Source organism: Pogona vitticeps, chromosome 4 (assembly GCF_051106095.1).
Source record: "Pogona vitticeps strain Pit_001003342236 chromosome 4, PviZW2.1, whole genome shotgun sequence".
Taxonomy (NCBI): Eukaryota; Metazoa; Chordata; class Lepidosauria; order Squamata; family Agamidae; genus Pogona; species Pogona vitticeps.
In genome coordinates, this window is record NC_135786.1 from 124877463 (window position 1) to 124897404 (window position 19942).

General features: G+C 39.3%; 1 protein-coding gene across 4 annotated transcripts in view; it reads right to left on the reverse strand.

Annotated features, from left to right (window-relative positions):
- Nucleotides 1–19942, reverse strand: part of PBX1 (PBX homeobox 1) — a 383372-nt gene that overhangs the window by 145095 nt on the left and 218335 nt on the right. For all 4 annotated transcript variants that reach the window (XM_072998268.2, XM_020809395.3, XM_072998269.2 and 1 more), the window contains exons 3-5: nucleotides 16312–16556; nucleotides 7162–7352; nucleotides 6730–6865 (exon numbers count right to left, since the gene is read on the reverse strand). In XM_072998268.2, the coding sequence (XP_072854369.2) occupies nucleotides 6730–6865; nucleotides 7162–7352; nucleotides 16312–16556 (572 nt within the window). The remainder of the gene's footprint in view (nucleotides 1–6729; nucleotides 6866–7161; nucleotides 7353–16311; nucleotides 16557–19942) is intronic.

The window sequence follows — 19942 nt, forward strand, 5'->3', positions numbered from 1 at the left end:
AGACACGAGGTGCAGAAGATGAAGTCATGTGTCTTCTGATTGGACTAGAGATGCCATGTATTTATTTTTAATTTTAAATTTTTATTTATTTTATTTATATCCTGCCTATCTGGTCGGGTGAGGACCACTCTAGGCGGCTAACAGTCAAACAATAATATAATAAAATATAAATAGAAAGTTCTAAATGATAAAACACTACATTACAACCCACAACGTGCAACAGGGAACAGTAAAGAAAAAGAAAGGGGGTCAGGAGTTATGTGATATGTATGTAAGTGAACAGTGTCTGTGTATCATTCTCTTCTTTCTTCACCATTTGCTGCAATCCACTATGTCCATTTGTGTAAAGAGTTCCTGCCATGCTGATGTGATGCCTGCCTGTAAATACCTGTAAATACTGTAAATATAACCGTCTTGCAAAAGAAGAACTTGTGTCTTCAATAACTCTGCGTTTTTCCTGTCGTCAGATCCGTGACAAAATGAAGTTAAAATCACTAGAATCATGGAATTGTAGAGCAAGAAGGTGCCCCAGAGAGATCACTGAATTGAACTCTCTGCTGAAATCCATAGCTAAAGCAGCCCTTGTTGATAGCCTTCTAACTTGTAAATAGCTTTTCAACTTCAATAAAGGAGTTCAGCATTTTCTGAGTCTTCCATTCCATTGTTGAAAAGCTCTTAATCTCAGGACACACTTCAAAATGTTTATTTGAAATTTTCTTGTAATTTGAATCCATTAGTTTGGGTCTTGCACTCTAGAGCCAGAGAAAACATTCTTCTATGCTTTCCATGTGATAGTCTTTAAAATATTTGAAAATCCAAACACCTTTCAACATTTTTTCCTCTGGGTTAAATACGACCAGTTCACACAACTGGTCATATTTAACCTCGCGGGGCTTCCCCCTCCCCCGGTCCCTTTAACATGCCAGTCACTCTTTTGGACACATTCAAGCTTCTTTATATCCCTTTTAAACAGCAGTATCCAGAACTGGATGCAAAACAGGTCTAAATGAAACAGAATAGAGTGGTACCATTATATTCCTTGATCAGGAACAATACTTCTGTACTGATCACGATGAGGAAGAGAGAAGACCAAAGCAGATGAGAATGGTACTACTACTTCCTGTGATCTGGACAGAATACTACTGCAGCTTTTTTTTGTCCTCATCACACTGTTGACTGAGGTTCAGCTTGTGATCTGCTAAGACCTTTAATCCTTTTTCATATATACTATTGCCAAGCCATTCTAATTTTCCTGACTGAATGTAGAATGTAGAACTTTCCATTTTTCCTTGCTGGAATTCATTTTGTTTTGGCCCAGTTCTTGGATCTGTTATCACCTTCTTGAATTCTGATTCTGTCTTTTGTAGTACAGTGGTGCCCCGCATGACGACGATAATCAATTCTGGGAAAATCGCTGTTAAGCGAAATCGTCATCATGCGAAAAACAACTCCCCATTGGAATGCACTGAAACCTGTTTAATGAGTTCCAATGGGGAAATTACCTCATTGTCCAGCGAAGACTGCCCATAGGCGAAGCCATTTTCCAAGCACCGATCAGCTGTTAAAATGGCTGCCCTGAGAAGCATGGGTCCGGAAAACACAGGGCAGCCATTTTATAAACCCGATGATCAGCTGTAAAGATTGTCATCTTGTGAATAAACGGTCCGCGAAGCACGGACCTAATCGATGTCCTAATCAAATTCCCCCATAGGAATGATTGTTTTGTGAATCGCTATAGCGATTCGCAAAAAGTCACCGTCCTGAGGATTCATTGTACAGCGGGGTCATCGTCTAGTGGGGTCATCGTCTAGCAAGGTACCACTGTATTAACTATTCTTCCTAGCATAATATCATCCATAAATCTGACAAGCATTCCCTCTACTCCTTAAATATTAAGTCATTTATAAAGATGATGAATAACATGAGGCCTAGACTAGAACCTGTAGCACCAGTTGTCACTTCTTTTTGTTGGCAAAGAAGCACCACTGGCTATTCTCTGACTATGGCCCACCGACCAGCTACAAATCACTTAACACTAGCTATATTTCTCCAGCCTGGCTAGAAGGATGTCATGAGTGATCTTGCCAAAAGCCTAGGTGAAACCATGATACACTACATCCACATCAAAGTCTTCATATACCAAATTTGTAACTCTATCAACGAAGAGATTAGAATTAGTCTGCCATTATTTGTTTCTCAGAAACACATGCAGTCTCTATGATATTTCACACTTTCTAATTACCATATGGTTGTCTAATGCTCACAGACCAACTGTTTAATTATTTGTTCTGGAATGTTTCCCGACACCCATGTCAAACTGACCAGTCAATACTGCCTCGATTCTATTTTTCCATGAGATTGAACACTGTTTTCATCTTGGTGGACACAGATACAAGGTAAGCATTTGGCAGTTCTGCTCTGTCGCCCACTACCTTTTTACCCATCATTTCTGTATACAAGTCCTACTATTTTCTGATCACCTCTACCCAAAGATTCCTATCTTCAGTTTCCTTTGTTCTGAAGATAATTCAAAATCTCCTTTGCCTTATTTTTACCTCTCTTGTAAGTCTGGGCTCACTCTGAACTTTAATCCTATTGATCCCTTTGATGTTCTCCCTATAAATACTGGCTACACATCTGTACTGTTAGTTGATTATTCACACCTTTTCCTTTTTCTATACATGCCTCTTTTAAATCTCAGTTCATTTGAAAGTTACTTACGCAGCAACTCTGACTTTCTTTAGATATCTCCCATCTCTCTTTCATGTGGGAATTGTATTTTATCAGTATTTCACCTTTAACAAACTCCAATCCGTTACAAGATATTGTATAAACTTCTTTGTGGGAAATTGGGGCCATAAGATCTCTCTCCTTAAGCTTACTTAAATCATCTTTCTTAAACTTTGGAGTTCACATTCCACTACTTTCAGCTTTCCTGTTCCTCATTATAATGAATCCAACAGGGCATGGTCATCTCCAGTCAAAGTTCCCACCACTTCTACCTTGTTGATAAAATCTTCCCTGTTACTGAATCCAGGTCTCTGTTTGTTTGTGAGGGCCAGATCCAGGATGGCTTCTCTCACCTTCTGGAAAATGAAGTTATAAGTAAGGCAAATAACAAATTCGTTGGACCTTACATTCCTGACAAACTTCCAACAGATGTCCAAGTAGCTGAAGTGTCCCATTACTGTTATTATCGAAGATACAATTTTAATCTCTAGTTTGCTTAGAAATCTACAGCAGAACCCCACAGTTTTGGCACTATCGTTTCTCTCTCATCTGATTTTTACTGAAATGTTCTCCATCAGCCTTCTATGCCACAAGTCAAGGGTCTCTCTATATCTGCACACAAACCCTCAAAACCTTGTATCTGTGTGTGTCTGTGAGAGAATTCTTACTTTATCCTAATAAAGAAATTGATAACTTATATATAACAAAGACTTAATTAGACAACAAATTTCCTCCCAGTGCTGACAGAGAAAGAATTCTACACGGATTTTTCCTGACAATCATAATATCATATTGGATTTTTACACAGTGTGTGTCTGTCTGTGCATCCAGGCTGAGATAACAGCAAACAGAGTTCACCACGCTTTTGCAGCTGTGCAGAATATAAATGCACCCACACTCTCACAAACAATGCAAAAGTCATAATTAAAGAGACAAACATAGTAAAAGTTGTTCTTGTCATGAGCAAGTTGGATTACATACAAGGGTTAAGAATCAACTGCTCAATACTGCATTGTACAGGCTCCAAACCTCAAGCTCTGCTGAGAAATACTAGAAAGAATTATAAAACAATTTGGACTTATTTTGAATGGGCAAGGGACCATTATGAGAAGAAAATACACTCACCAACTCATGGTGAAGAATTTGCATGATAGCTAGCAAGAATAATTGCTTGGATCTGCTCTGACTTGGATGCTGTACACATCCTGTGAATGTAATGTTGGCCTCTGCTTGTCCTGTGTTAACAGATATGCTTCAGTTCTTACAGCCTGGGGATGTGGATGGTAACCTTGGAGAGATGAGAACCATCACATGTGTGCTGGCCCTTTCTCCTTCTTGGTTTATGAAAACCACCAGGAGGGGGCATCCAAGTAGTTAGGAAGAGTGGTGAAGGACTCCCTATGGCAAAACAGGATCCCAGTGTGCTTAAAGGAGACAACAGGACAAGTGCTGCTGAAAAACCTCTCCATGAATTCCATAGCATTGGATAATTACTAGCCAGTCTCAAATGTTCCATTCCTGGGCAAGGGACTAGAGTATGTGTTGGCATCTCAGCTCCAAAAGTTCTTGGATAAAACTGATTATTTACATCCATCTCAGTCTGACTTCAGACTTGGCAAATGACCTGTGCCAGGAGCTGAACAAAGGGAAGTGCATCCCTGTTGGCTCTGCTGGACCTCTCAGTGGCTTCTGATAGCTCAACCGTGGTATCTTTTTGGGCTCTCTCTCTGGGATAGGATTTGGAGGCACTGTTCTACAGCGTTTCTAGTCTTCCTTGGAGGAGAGAACTTAGAAGATGATGCCGGGAGACTTCTGTTTAACACCCTTGCTGTTGTCCTGTGGTGCCCCCCACCCTGAGAGCAGGATACTCGATTTGCCAACCTTGGAACAATGTAAGGTTGAGACAACCTTTCAGATAGCTACATGAGTCCAGGAACGAACTTGGGTAGTAAGCAGAGTCTTCACTGCAGTACTGCAGCATGCTGCAGTACAGCACCATGGAGTTTTAGTTCTAAACTGATGTCTGGTGTCAGTAATGGACTGGATTAGGGTGAATAAAGTCCTAAATAACTTGAGTCCATGTTATCTGAAAGACCACATCTTCTTTTATGATCATGCCCAGGTTTTAAAATAATCAGAGAAGGCTTTTCTCTCACTCCTGCCATGCTCACTGGTGTGTTTTGTGCAGACATGAGAGAAGGCCTTGATGGAGGAGGGGAGGCAATGTTTAGCCTGCACAATTAAACTGTAAACTGGTCAGAGGGTACTTTAAGCACTATGGGGCGGTCTATAAGCAGCACACTTTTTTCCTGTGCCATCAAGTTGGAACCAATTTATAGTGAACCCAATATGGTTTTTTCAAGGTAAGCATCCTACCAATCACATATGTTGAGGGTCTTTACACCAAGGCTTTCCACCCACCAAGAATATAATTCCAAATACAGCACACTTGGTCAGCAAACTGTCACTTTATATTTACCTACAATTACTTCAACTTTGGGGAGAACATGTATCTCCACATCATGTCTTGTTCAGACTCCTAGATCCTTTCTAAACATGCTGCTTCCAAGGGTACTGTTACCTATCTTATATCTGTGTACCTGATTTGTCCTACTTAAATGCAGAACTTCACAATTTTCCATGTTGAAACTCATTTCATTTGTTTTGACTCAGTTCTCCAAATTGTTAAGGCAATCTAGAATGCTGCTTCTGTTATCAATTCTGAATAATTAACTACTTCTCCAAATTTGGTATCATCTTCCAATTTTATGAGCTCCAAATGCTCAAGCTAAGGTGTTTATAAAGATATTATTTAAGCTGTTTTGAGTCCTTTTAAGAATAACTAACTAGCTAGCTAATTAACTAGCTACCTAGTTAGCTAGCATAGGTATTAGGACAGAATTTACGTGACACCCAACTTGTCACTTCTTTTCATGATGACAAAGAACTTTGCTGAGCAATCTTTGGGCATAGCCTATCCACCAGCTACAAATTTAAGAGGAGTAATTCAGCCCACATTTTATCAGCTTGGCCAGAAGAATAAAATGCCAGAAGCCTTGCTGAAATCAAGATACAGTACACTACATCCACAGCATTACCCTTATCTACCAAGCTTGTGACTGTCTAAAGAAATACTGGCTGTTAGGCCTGTGCTTGCTCAGAGACAGCCCTGTAGCTTTAAACAAGCACTTAGTAGCAATAAAAAACTGGATAACAAGGGTACTAACACAGGAAGTAAACCTGGCTATAAACCTAAAAGCCTACTCAGTCCACATATCTATGTTGGCAGCAATATTACAGGTAACATGGATGGGACTTCCCAGTTTTTGGATTGCAGCTCTCAGAATTTGCCCAGAATTCCCCCAGACAGGATTCTGGGAGCTCTAGTAAAAAAATAATAATAATAAAAACTCTACAGAGTAGCTTTCATAATCTACGTGCAAGCCTTGTCACCACTATCTGCCTCTGAAAAAGAAGAAAACTGTCCTAATAGAGCCTGGGAGCATCAAGGCATTCATGGGATGGGTAGTTCTTTGAAAAATTCTCTATCACCAGAAGCTCATATTGGGCCAGAGTTTTTTATTTATTCTAGATGTGTCAACTGATATACTTAGTGCCAAGCACTTTGTGGCATGAGCATGAGTTTGTGAATGGCCAGTGCTAATGAGATAGTTGTCACCATCAGTACTTTCTGCAATTAATTTCTTCCTGACCCTTTTGTTTACAGTCCCACTCCCAAACAGTTGAACTGCACACAGACCCAAAGTTCTAGATAACAGTCAGTGAAACTGAAGTATATATTAATGCCTAATATTTCATGTTCTAATACCTTTCTTGATCTTTAAGGTATCACAGGCACTATTTCTGTCTTTTCCTTACAAAACGTAATTGTTTCTCTTTTTTGCTATTGCCCTCAAAATTCTGTTGCTCTTTTCTTCCTCCATTTAGTTAGCTGAAAAGTTAGATAAACAGTGTACACCAGGGATCTGTATTCCTTACCTGTGAGACTGTAATGCCACATTTCTTAGCTAGTTCCTCTTTGGCTTCCTCACTGGGATAAGGGTTGCTGAGGTGGGAATAGAAATATTCATTGAGGATTTCAGTAGCCTGCTTATTGAAATTTCTTCTTTTCCGCCTGGAAAGGAAAAAAATGAAGAAGAACATTCATTGGTCAAGAGCAATATTTCAAAAGCAATACCCATTCAAGCTGAATTATTCTCAAGACAAGGAAAATACTTAAATGGGTTCTTGAGACTGTCCCATGTAAACAAGCTGAATGCTGCAGGTGGATTTGTGAAGCTTTCTCTCAGTGTTTTTCCAAGAAGAAAACACCTGATAAAAGTTACTTTCTAGGTGGCCACCAAGAGGAGACTTTTACCCATCACATTCTACTAGGCAAGTGGGTAGCATAATGTCTGGGATAAAGCTCACCGTGCATCAAGAAATCGGGAGCGCAGGATCATAACAGCTTCACATGTGCTCTGTTTAAGTTGCATCTGAATGGAGCTGAACTTGCGATGGATGATGCTGACCATTCGCTCTATCTCCTTGGGTGAGATGGGCCGGGTCCTGCTTTGCTCCCGTAGCAAGTTCATTACGTGAGTTGTGAACTCGTTGCATGCCTGGGACAACAAGGGGAAGAACAAAAAGAAACTTTAGGACCTGAGTAGTACCTAAAGAGTATGCAGGATGCCATAGTGTGAGTAATCTGCTTTGTCATTTCATCCTAGTTTCTACTTCTGCTCCATAGATTTCCACAGATACCCACTGAAACAATGAAAAATATGTCAGATACAGTACTTACGATGACCATAAGTCAGCCAACAAGATTATATAGTCTTTGCAACCAAAACAAAGCAGACTAAAAAATTCCTTATCTAGTTAGTGCAGTGATTTAGTGATCTATTTCCTTTTCACACATGCTGCTACACAAAATTTTGCAACCTTGGCTGTGGTTTCCTTTGCGTAGCCAGAAAAGAGAAGTATTTGTTGGTCTACTTAGATAATGCTTTAAAAATTAGGAAAACGAGTAGATTGCAAGTCTGTAACATGTGCAATACAGCAGGGCATGTTCCACAGTTTCTACCATGCCAGACTGGCAATGGCAGAAATTTGGTCATAAGGGATATGTAATGATATTCACTCTAAAAAGACTAAAAGCTGAGCGTTGAAATAGGCCTAGGTAAAAACCCTCTACTGTCTAGCGAGTTATAAATGATAAAAGGCAATCTGGTCTTGCTGTGAATTCCAGCCACTAAGCAATGTGGAACATATGCTCTATCAAGTTGGAAGGCTGTATCCCAGATTAATTTCCTAATAATGTCTTTAGTAATAATTGTGTGCCATGAAGTGAATTTTGACTAATGCAACCCTTTTCAGGGTTTTCTAGATAGAGAGTACTTTGAGATTACTCAGAAGCGGTTTACCGTTACATTCCTTTGAGGGCATCCTGGGATTGTGCAGCTTACCTATGGCCACTCAGGTTGAATCTTTTGGGATGTACAGTGAGGAACTGAACTTGCAACCTCCACTCACTTAGCTATCACCCAGCTATCAGAAATCCCAGATGTAACAGGGCTGGAGAGAATAACCCATAGAACAACAATGTTCCCTCCACTGCTTTTACCCCAAAGTATCCGATATTGCTTTTCAGATGCACGGTGGAGTGTGTACCTGAATGTAAACTACTCCAATATTTGCCTTAGAGAATAGCTTGAGCGACACACAAAACTAAGAATGTCTGGGTCTGGTGCCTGGATGGGAGATAACCTGGAAAAAACACATTGAATTCTATAAAGAAATAAAACCAGACTATAAATATTTAATTTTTCATAGGATCTGATATTCCATGAACTCATTCAAATGAATAGACAATTGTTTTTAGTGGTATACATATACAGACACACATGTAAATGCATATTCCATGAAGATTTTTCAACCTCCAAAGAGCTTGTGGTTTTTCCATGATAAAATGAAACTGGATATACTAAACATTAAGTGAATCTAGGACTGGAGCTATAATATGCAGGACAGAAACTGAACATACTGGGTTAATGTGACATCTCCTTTATATATCCTTTACGGATAAGAAGATCTAGCACCCTTTGATTAGCAAGAAATGTGGATGCCTATGGAGAAAGAAAAAGGAACTGAAGTGTGACAACTGAGTGAATAGTTCTATTTTATTTATGCTTCTCTTAACTATTTACATATAACATAATGACACCCTTGCCTTCATTCTATAGCCTGGACTGACGATATTTCTGAACAAGTACTGCAATACACCTCCTGTAAATTTTAGTGGCAGCATTAATAGAGGCATATCTAATGAGAAAAAATTGGTAGGCAGGGAAGTCAAGGATACAAAAATAACTTTTGCTACTTAATATGTAAACAAAAATAAAACATGTAAGTACTCTGTTCTGTGGATACAGTGGTAAAAAGTATTGCTCCTGTGACTCTGGTTTGGCTCTGACTAAAAGACAGAGAAAAAATACATGATATGTATGATCTCTCTCCCCCCACCCCCCGCCCGCCCGTCTACACCACATCAAACCAGTCCAGTGTTAGGCATTCCAACTTGAGCTCTGACTAGTCAGGTTCCAATCAGACTAACAACTTCTCCATCTTGAAAATATTTTCCAATAATGCAAGCAGCCTACACTGCAGAAAACCAGCACTAAAGCACAAGCATATGAGGGAAGATAATCACCATGGAGTGCCACAAGGCACATCTGTTAACAGGTCACATTTATGTAGCACAAGCTCAATTAATACTTTAAGGCCTTCTATTATGAACAAACTCTCTAAAGCTGGGGTAGGGGGGCACAGCCCTACAATCTCCATGGGATACCCTGTTTTATTTGTGGTATCTTTCAGCTCTTCAGATGCTGCAGACCCATTGTTGCTTTGCAGATCACCCCTCTGGGAATCCGTTTTGTTCTGTGTGGGAGATGGAGATGAAACAGAAGTGATGGAAGGAGTAGCTCCTCTGTAATGAATAATTTTAGACTCATATCAATGGATAATGGTATATTACCTGCAGTGGTGCAGGTAATACATGAAGATATAACTTTGGGGAGTAACTATTAGCCTGGAACTTGGAAGTTAAAGCAATGTCACAAAATCCCACTGCACATTTGTGTGCGACTGTAGAAGGAACTGTTCCTTTTAAGAAGCAATAGATGCTGTTGAAATTTGGAAGCAAATGGCTGAAATCTAGCAGGTTAACTTATGCAGCAGTTTTTTCAGAGATTAAAATTTTTCAATTTTCCCCTGAACGTTCTGAGGCTCCCCTTGGGTCCATTTCATAATGGGGAAGCCACTGTGGCACATGGGGAGGTGGGGAGAGATCTTTAAACAAATATGTTGAGGATAGTACTTGTGTTCCAGTCATTTTAATGCTTGCAATCATCAATTAACTCTGTCATTGTGCATTTCCCTGTTTTAGGTCTCTCAATGGCTTGAAATCCTGTTTGTGCATCTACACCACTTAAGGCTGAAGATGTCAACAGCAACAGTGATTTCTTTCATTTTTTAAATAAAACATTTCCTGTTTGTACCTTGAAGGTCCCAAGGCTCAGATGGAATCAATTCCATCAGTGACAAGCTATTGGGGGCTTCAGGGAAGGAGGGGATTTAATTTCTTAAATTAACTGTAGCCCAGAAGGCTTTCCCAGCAGCAGTGATTTTCTGAGAGAAAGCTTCACGAATCCACCTGCAGCATCTAGCTTGTTTACATGGGAAAGTCTCAAGAACCCATTTAAGTATTTTCCTTGTCTTGAGAATAATTCAGCTTGAATAGGTATTGCTTTTGAAATGTTGCTCTTGAGCAATGAATGCTTTTTAAAAATCCAGCAAATGTGTGTGGCTACACTCAGCTTTGGTTTCCTTTGAAATCAAGAATTCTAGAAGGACATGGTCACTCTCGCCCAGAGTTCCCCTTACTGCCACTTCCTCCACCAAGTCATCTCTATTGTTTAGAATCAAGTAAAGGATAGCTAGTCCTCTAGTTCCCTCTCCAGTTTTCGTACGAGAAAATTATCAGCAACACAAGCCAGGAATTTCTCGGAAGGACCATTCTTTGCAGAATTTGCCTCCCAACATATATGAGAATAACTGACATCTCCCATCACTATTACATTGTGTCTCTTTAAGATCCTTGCAATTTGTTTCTCAAAACTTTCATCTGCTTCCTCTTCAGCTACCATGGTCCTTCTGTTTTTTGCCCCAATATATATACTGCAATTCCACCTCCCTTTCTATTCTCTCTCTTTCTTTTGAACAATTTATATGCTTCAATTGCTGTATTCCAGTTGTGGGAGTCATCCCTCCAAGTTTATTATTCCTATCAGGTCGTATTTGCCCTCCTGCCATTTGTATATAGACACCGGAGATTGCGTAATTTGTAGCCTGTTTGACTTTATACATTTGTATGAATATTACTATTAATGTTAATGTTATTATTGACCTCCATCTGAACAGCGTGTTCTGTTCCTCTGATTGTGAGTAAGGCTTCATCTATCTTTAACTCTGTGCTTGCATCTCCTTCCCCGTTTGAATTCAATTTAAAGCCCTTCTGATGAAGTTCTTCATGCTGTGGCCAAACATATTCTTCCCACTCCTTGTTAGGTGCAATCCATCTCTTGCTAGCAGTCTTTCTTCCAGGAAGCTTAGCCCTGGTCCCAAAAACAAATCCCTCAAATCGACACCACCTTCATAGCCAGTCAGTCACTTGTAGTATTTCCCTTTCCCTTTCTATTCCTCTTCTGAGTACTGGTAGGATGGAGAAAAAAACTATCTGGGCCCAAAAGTCCTTGAGTTTCCTTCCCAAAGCTTCAAAGTCTGACATGATTTCTTCATGTCAGCTGCTCTTGGCTGTGTCATTTGTTCCCACGTGGACAATAAAAGATATGGATCTGTGGGTTTTATGAGTGATGGCAGTCCTTCCGTCACATCCCTTATCTGGCCTCCAGGGAGACAGCATACCTGGCAAGTCCATGGATCTTCCCAGCATATTTCAACCTCACTTCCACCCAGTAGGGAGTCTCCCACTACAACCACTCTTCTCTTCTTTTTGTAGGATGCAGGTTCAGTGACTGTATTTTGCTGCGTTTCAGCCCTTCTCATGTCCTTCTTTGGGGTCTCCTCTGCATGCTGTCCAGCAGACTCCTCTTCAAGAATTTGAAAGCGGTTTTGCAATTCCACTGGTGAAGAATTTCTTCTTCTTTTGCTCCTATGACCTTTTCCATGATGGTTCCTCCACTATGTCTGTACTCCCCTCAGCTCTCTCCTCCACTGCTTTGCTTTGGTTTTCTTCCATCTCCACTGCCCCCTGTGACAGCTGCTGCTGCTGCTCAAGAGTTCTGTCAATGTGTGCTTCATCTTCCCTTATAGCTTTGAGTGTGGCTACTTGCTGCTCCAGTTCTCACACTTTTTCTTCTAATAGTGCCACTAGTTTGCACTTGTTACATGTGTATGACATGTTACACTCAATAACAAAGATAAACAGCACAAACTTTGCAGGTTACTACAAATGAATTGCCTCCAATGTTCATAATCCTTGTTAGTTTTTTACTTTCAACTGATTGTTTATGAATGCCTCTCCCTTTTACGAATATATAACTATATCCAAAAGAATTTTTTTTGTTAGGGGCCTCCCCCTTGGCCTCCCCTGGGAAAGTCCTGTTTGCTCTGGTTGCGAGCTCCCTGTGTTTGCCTCAGCTTTATTTCGCAGCTGTGTTCTGTTTGAAGTCAGGAACAACAACAACAAAAACAACAACAACAATATTTATTTCTTGCTGGAGAAACAAATTATAAGCACATAAAATCATATGTAGAAAAATGACATGAATATAATGTATACAAAATTGTACTTTATTAAACATAGGTTGGGTGGAGAAAAAGGGAACATATTATATTCATATAATTATAATTAATAAGTAGACTAGAGCTGCATTTCACTTACAAGCCTTGTTATAATGGGCTTAATAGTTGAAACTAGGATTCTGAGGTCTGACTCGTATTTCAAACAGTTTCTATACTTCTTTATAAGATAAACAAGAGCAGAAAATGATTTTTTTTGCACAAGTATGACATTACGAAAGGCATAAATATAGCACTCTTCGATAGTTCCAGAAAATCTGCTTGCAGGTAAGTCCAGAAATTTAGAAGGGACTGTTCCTTGAACTGCAATTTCAGAGCACCATCCGTGTATACTTCTATGAGCTTGTTTTCCTCTGCTATGAGCCCCTCTAGTTCATACACATTAACTGAAAATGGATCTCTAATCCACTTTTTGCTTGAATCAGGAACAGGAAAATATCCACAGAAACTATGTTGCAAATCTCCCAAATGTTGTGTGATAAATGATGAGTCCTCCTTAGAAAACTCTTCGCTGTTGGAACCAAGAAACTTTGTGATGTCTGGAAATGTCTCATAGTTTTGGTTTGATAGGCAATGATGCCACAATTATAACTTTTTGATTATTGCTTCGATCTTGCCTTCAACTTGAAAAGCTGTAACTTTTTCTCCATGAAGATTTAAGTTGAGCATATTTAAATGGGTGAAGATATATGATATGCTTTGACTAACCAAGAAAAATCTGTCAAACTATCATGGAGGTGAAATTGCTTCTCCAATAGACTTCCCTCATCTCTCAATTCCCAAAAAGAGATAAAAATACCTCATGATAGCCAAAGAACTTCACAGTGTAGCAAAAGTTGGTGGTGTTCACTGTCTTTGCAAAGTTGTTCAGAAGGTCTTGAATTCAGTGATTTGCTTTTTATAATATTGACAATTTTAACTGATTCATTTAAGGTCTGCTTTAGTTTTTCTGGTATCTTCCTAGCAACCAGAACTTCCCCATGTATGAAGTAATGGCACCAAGTCACTGTTATGCTTTCCTTAATCTGTTCAGTAAGCTTTCCAGACATTGCTCATGCCTTATTTGTGCTAATTTTGATAATTTCAACCAATTCATGTCATGAGATGTTTTAAATTTATTTAAGCTGTTAAATACTTCTTCAGCTGTAGAATGTAACAACAAGGAGATGAACAGTACATCTTCAAAAACATTTCCCTTTTACTCCTATCTAATGTAGCACAATAAGGTCACTTCATTTGTTATGTCTGTGCTTTCATCCAATTCCAATGCAAAAAGTAGGGCAACATGAATTCTTTCTAATACAGTAATTGTTTCTTGATATTGGCTGACAAACCGTTAATTCACTTCTTAACTGTGTCAATTGACAAAGGTTTTAAGGAAAGATTCTTGGCAGCTTTCTCGTTGATCAATGCAGAAGCCATGATTTTCGCAGGTAATATAATTTCTTCAGCTATTATGTGAGGTTTTCCAGTTTTTGCTATTAGTTGAGAAACTTCAAATGAGGCCCTCACCACATTTTCATTGTTATAACTAGTTGTAGTCTTCTGCTCCCCGCCCCATATTTTTAATTTCCTGAAGTTCATGCTCATCACTTTTGAAAAAAAAATTGATGCTCTTTGATTCATGTTCTTTATGTTTAGTATTGAGATGTCTTCACAACTTTGATGGTTTCACAGCTTCTTTGGACAATATCTCGTAACACAACACAAACTGTGGTGGTTGCTTATCTTCAGGACCTGTACACGTGAAGCCAATTAACAGATATTCCAGCCAGTGATTATTCTGAGGCTCAGCCAAAATGTATTGTTATCAAATTCACTGCAATAATATCAAAAAGTCACTTTAGTCAGCATCACTCACTTCCATGTTCTCACTGTGCACAGAAATATTAAACAGTCGTTGTTGGTGTTTAACTGTTTAGTTGTGTCCAACTCTTCGTGACCTCATGGACCAGAGCACGCCAGGCCCTCCTATCTTCCACTGCCTCCTGGAGTTTGGTCAAATTCATGTTGGCACTGTCCAACCATCTTGTCCTCTGTCATCCCCTTCTTCTCTTGCCCTCACACTTTCCCAACATCAGGGTCTTTTCCAGAGAGTCTTCTCTTCTCATGAGATGGCCAAAGTATTGGAGCCTCAGCTTCAGGATCTGTCCTTCCAGTGAGCATTCAGGGTTGATTTCCTTTAGAATGGATAGGTTTGTTCACCTTGCAGTCCAGGGGACTCTCAAGAGTCTCCTCCAGCACCACAATTCAAAAGCATCAATTCTTTGGCGGTCAGCCTTCTTTATGGACCAGCTCTCACTTCCATACATCACTATTGGAAAAACTAAAGCTTTGACTATGTGGGCCTTTGTCAGCAAGGTGATCTCTCTCTCTCTCTCTCTCTCTCTCTCTCTCTCTCTCTCTCTCTTTTTTGCTTTTTTCCTATTTTTATTAAACAGTTACTTGCTATCATACAGTTATTTTTGTAACCAATTTTTACTTCTGTTTGTTTTTAATGGAGGTAGTAGGTTAGAAAAGCCAAGTTTAAAAAAAAAAAAACAACAACCTCAGAAGAAATTAAGAATTCATTCTTTCTTTCTTTCTTTCTTTCTTTCTTTCTTTCTTTCTTTCTTTCTTTCTTTCTTTCTTTCTTTCTTTCTTTCTTTCTTTCTTTCAATTTTAACTGCAAGAGATCATAATATTTCTTCAAGCCTTCACAGACCCCCTGTGAGCATATTGAGGGCCCCTGGGGGGCCAGGGACCACCGGTTAAGAACCTAGGCAATACATCATTGAAGGGAAGTTTGAAAGTAAACATGGAAGAGGTAAGGTAGAGCTTTTGGAGAAATAACATCATGGACTTGCTGGACTTTATTAAGGAACAACTAATCCCCACAGTGAGAGACGGCTGGAGATGGTAGTCAACCTCAGGAACTGAGATGGCACCCAGAGAGACAAGAGTGTGAAGCCTTTTCAAAAAATTTACATAAGACAGCTTGCCTTAAGAGAATTTTCTCATAAAATCTTCCTCCAAGCTGTCAATTTGTCCCACTTTTAAACCAAGGACTCAAAGGTGACACGCATGGGGTTATCCCATTATCTCTTCATGACAGCCCTGTGGTCTTAGCTGAAATGACTGTGATGATGTAAGATCATATACTGTGTCATGACTGAGTAGAAATTTAAATTAATGTCTCCAATTAAAGCTTGCTTTTCTTCTCATTTTGCAGATGAAAGGCAGTATCTCAGCCCAAGGGACACCTGGTGCCCAGCTTGTATCTTCAGCAGACTCAAGCCAAGAAGCTTTCCTGCACTACTTCAGCTCCAAGTTGGTCAGGAGAGATTATGTACTGGAATGCCTTACATTTGGGTGGACTAAGTGAACAGGCCACATATGGGCTACGGGGCATTTTTAATCCTCCAGGGTCATCCCAGAAAAAAAGAAAAGAAAAACAAAACAAAATGTTTTGACTATTCTTGCCAAGAAAAGAGTTGGGGGAGAAAAAAGACCCTAGAAGAAGTGGCTGTCTAATCCTGGGCCTAAGGGAGATATCCCCTAAAACTACCCCCACTAAAATCCAACAAGAGATTTATCACTTCATTATGCTGAGTTTATGAATAAGGTGGGACTAGAGCTCTTGGTTAACTCTGTTAATTTAACACTGGCCCCTACCAAGTGAAAAAAAAAACCCTACCACACGCATAAGAGTAGTACCTGTTCATATTTCTCCAACTCAGTGTGGTAGATCTGTCGAATTTGAGAGAGTTTTGCTCTGTAGTCAGAATGTTCTACAGAATTGTCTGATCCGGCTCCCCCAGATGCTGCTGCTGCTGCCGCTGCTGCTGCTGATCCCCCTCCTTTTTCAGGTCCTGCTACCCCTTCTGCTAAAAGCATGTTGTCCAGTCGCATTAGCTGTGGGTCTGTTGGTTCCTCCTCCTGAGCCCCTCGAATACTCAGCACTGTAAGAAGATTAAAAGGTGAAATGCACAAATTAAAATACGGAATTAAAATATGGAATGATAGGATCAACTTCTTAAGAATCTAGATCAGTGGTTCTCAACCTTTTTTGAGTTGTGACCCCCTTTGACAATAGGCAAATAACTTGTGCCCATCACATTTGTTTAAAAAGGCATGTTTATGGGGTAAAGAAACCAGAGTAACACTATTTTTTTTCCAGTAGACAATTCTAACCTAATATTCAATGTGATAGTTGTACCTGCATCTGGACAACCAGATACAAAATTCATGACTGAGTGTTTGTCAAAACCAACCTCATGCCATTCTCAACATTCAGTCTGGTTTTTGTTTTACTTTGTTTTGATATGAAGAATCGTTGAAAATCCACTCTCACAGAGATATACAGAAGCAAATGGAAGTAAAACTTGAAAGGCAAGGATGATGACATTTGGATTTGACTGATGCACAGCACTGCAGAACTGAGTCAGCTATTTTTAAAACAAATTATATGCTATGGAATCATGCTGAAGATCTAAGAATTCAGCCTGCACTTCATTGGGGATGCTAGCTATCTTCAAGGAAGCAGAGAATGGGTTTTGTACTAGTGCAACTTCTTCTTCTGAAAGCTCAGGTGGGCCATTTGTTTTTGTGTCTTCCTCCTCCTCCTCTTCTTCCTCTTCCTCCTCCTTTTCCTCCCTTTCTTTAGGCTCTCTGGAAGTGACGACTCTTAGTTAAATTCCCTTTCTTGCTGAAGCGCCATCTATCCACTGGCATTTTTGGGTGTGTACGTGTGTTTAAAAATAATCTCTTCTAAGAAGGTAGAAGCATCTTTCAACAATGGGTACAACACATATAAGACAATAGAAAACCCTCAGAAAATACTTCATGACCTCCTTGGGGGGTCATGACCCCAAGGCTGGGAAACACTGATCTAGATCTACGTTTCAGTGTTGTACTTGTAGTACTTTTACAAAGGCAAACTTATTTATATGTTTTTGAAGTTGTTGCTCTGTTAGTCTGTGCAAGTATTAAAATAGGAAACACAAAACAAAACAAAAGCAAAAGGGGGGGGGAGAGAAATACATTTCGGCACCTTAAAGACTAACTGCAATATTTTAATATAAACTACATGAATGTTTTGCCATATAGTCTCTGTATTATAACTCTTATGTCCAATGAAGTGGACATATTCCACAAAAGGTTACATTAAAATATGGCACTTAGTCTTTAAAATGGCAAAGTCTTTTTTTTTGTTTTGTTTTAGGGTTCTTTTGGCTTTTTTCATGTTGAAATTATATGTGTACATTTCAATTTATGTGCCACATAAATTTATAGCACACCAGGTAGCTAAGCTCAGTGCGATTCAAATAACAACAAATGGAACTGAAATTGAAATACAGACACAGTTTTAGAACATTTTAAAATACTTTAATTAAAAACAACAATCCATTTTAAGTAAGGATTCAGGTTAAATGTCAAGAGCTTGAATAAAAATGCCTTTGTTGCGACAGGATAACAGAGAAGCCAAAGCTTCAAGTGACTCTACCTACAAGGAAAATACGTATGCAATAATGAAGTAGAGCAGACATCATGTAGCTCTACCTTCAAAACTCACATGTCCAGAAAGCAACAGAACCATCATAAAAGTCAAAGTCCCATCCAAGACATGCATCTTAGAAGGAAATGTTCAACAGTATTATAAATTGCCTAGAAGTTCAACAAGACCAGCAAGGACCCACTCCCCGTCTAGTTCATAACACAGATCTTCCACCTAAGATTTCTGTTCCACTACCAATCCTGAAATTAGATTAAAATGGATTTGGATAATATAATTTAGCCAGAAATCCCTGTACATGAGACACCTTTCGCATGTGTGGTTTCAAGCTTCATCTCTGGTAGCACATGGCTGGAATTCTCTCCCTCCAGGAAACTTGAGTTTCAAAAGCAAGCACTGTGTGTGAGAGAGAGTGGGTGGGTACATGCAGATTCCATCCAAATCCTACCAGGGAGCAAGCTTGAAACCATACAACACAAAGTCTATTTGCAGCCAGTGTTTTAACTAAGTAGACACAACCACCTGCCATAACTTTTTGGGACTCTCATTTATAATTTGTTTGACTAGGCAGTCCTTTTCCTCCAACATTCATAAGTCTTATAAGCTGAACTACTGGGACCTGGATGGTTCTTATGGTACTTTTTGTAGATTTCATTGTTTCTGCAGTTTTTTATTATTCTTTCCAAATTAATTTTATCTTGCTGCAATACCACAAGATCAGCAATGTTTTCAGAATGCGTATATCTCAGTCCATGGCAGAGAATTCTTTCATCATAATCACTCCGAAATTCTCTAACACTTTTTGAGATACCTTGGAATCTACTGATGTATTCTATTGCAAATTAATCACTACCCAAACATAAGAGCACACAGAGTAATTTTGAGCTGTAAAAAGTGGGTCTGATTTCTGACTGGTCCATTTCAAAGGAGAGGGTAAAATTCTTTTTCCAGGCTAGAACTACTTCTGTGAGTTAGTTGATAACAGAAAAGATGAAAAATGTTTTAAAGTTGCTTTCTGTTGCCAGACTTGGTTGTTCTGTACCAATTCACTGGATCCCCAACAACCCAATTTTGTTTCATTGTTATTTTGTTTTCTGTATTCAGAACTTGAGAGAAAAGAAAAATATTATTATTTTTTAATCTCTACAACAAAATAGATGTGGGGGGGGGGAGGTCAGTCCCACAAAAAACCAGAAGACACAATTTATTTCAGTGTCAGAAAGAGGTCTGTTTCTTAGAGGTGAGTTCATAAAATGGAAAACAAACCTATGGAGAAAAAAAATAACAAGCCATGCTGAATGGATGGATGCTGAAGAGTGCCTCCAACCAGGACAAGACTCTAGTCTAGCTGGACCATCTGGAAATCACTTAATAGAATTCTAAGCAAGGTAGGAAGATGAAAGAATAATCAAGTAAAATGGAGTTATAAAGATAAAGGACAATTTTTCTATGACTGCAGATAAGTTAAATCAATGCAGCACTTATGCACATGCACTTTATGCCCCATCACATGTACAAAAGAAGACCTAGCAAATGGAATGCTGAGTCAGCCTTGAGTTAGCTATATGAAATTATTGGGATTGAACTCATGTTGTGAGCTGAGGCTGGAGTGCAGTACTGGAGTTTAACCACTGCACCACAGGACTCACTAGGCTACAGAAGTGCTAAGAGGCAATTCTTGGAGGATCCCTGGGCCACAGAGAGATCATACTGGCTGCTCTTTGTGATGCTTGCATGTGCTGGTCTCAAGATTGGCAATATATAGCTTCTTCTTTCAGTAGCACCACCTTAAGAATAGGACACTTGGTGCCAGTGAGAGATGTATGGTAATCA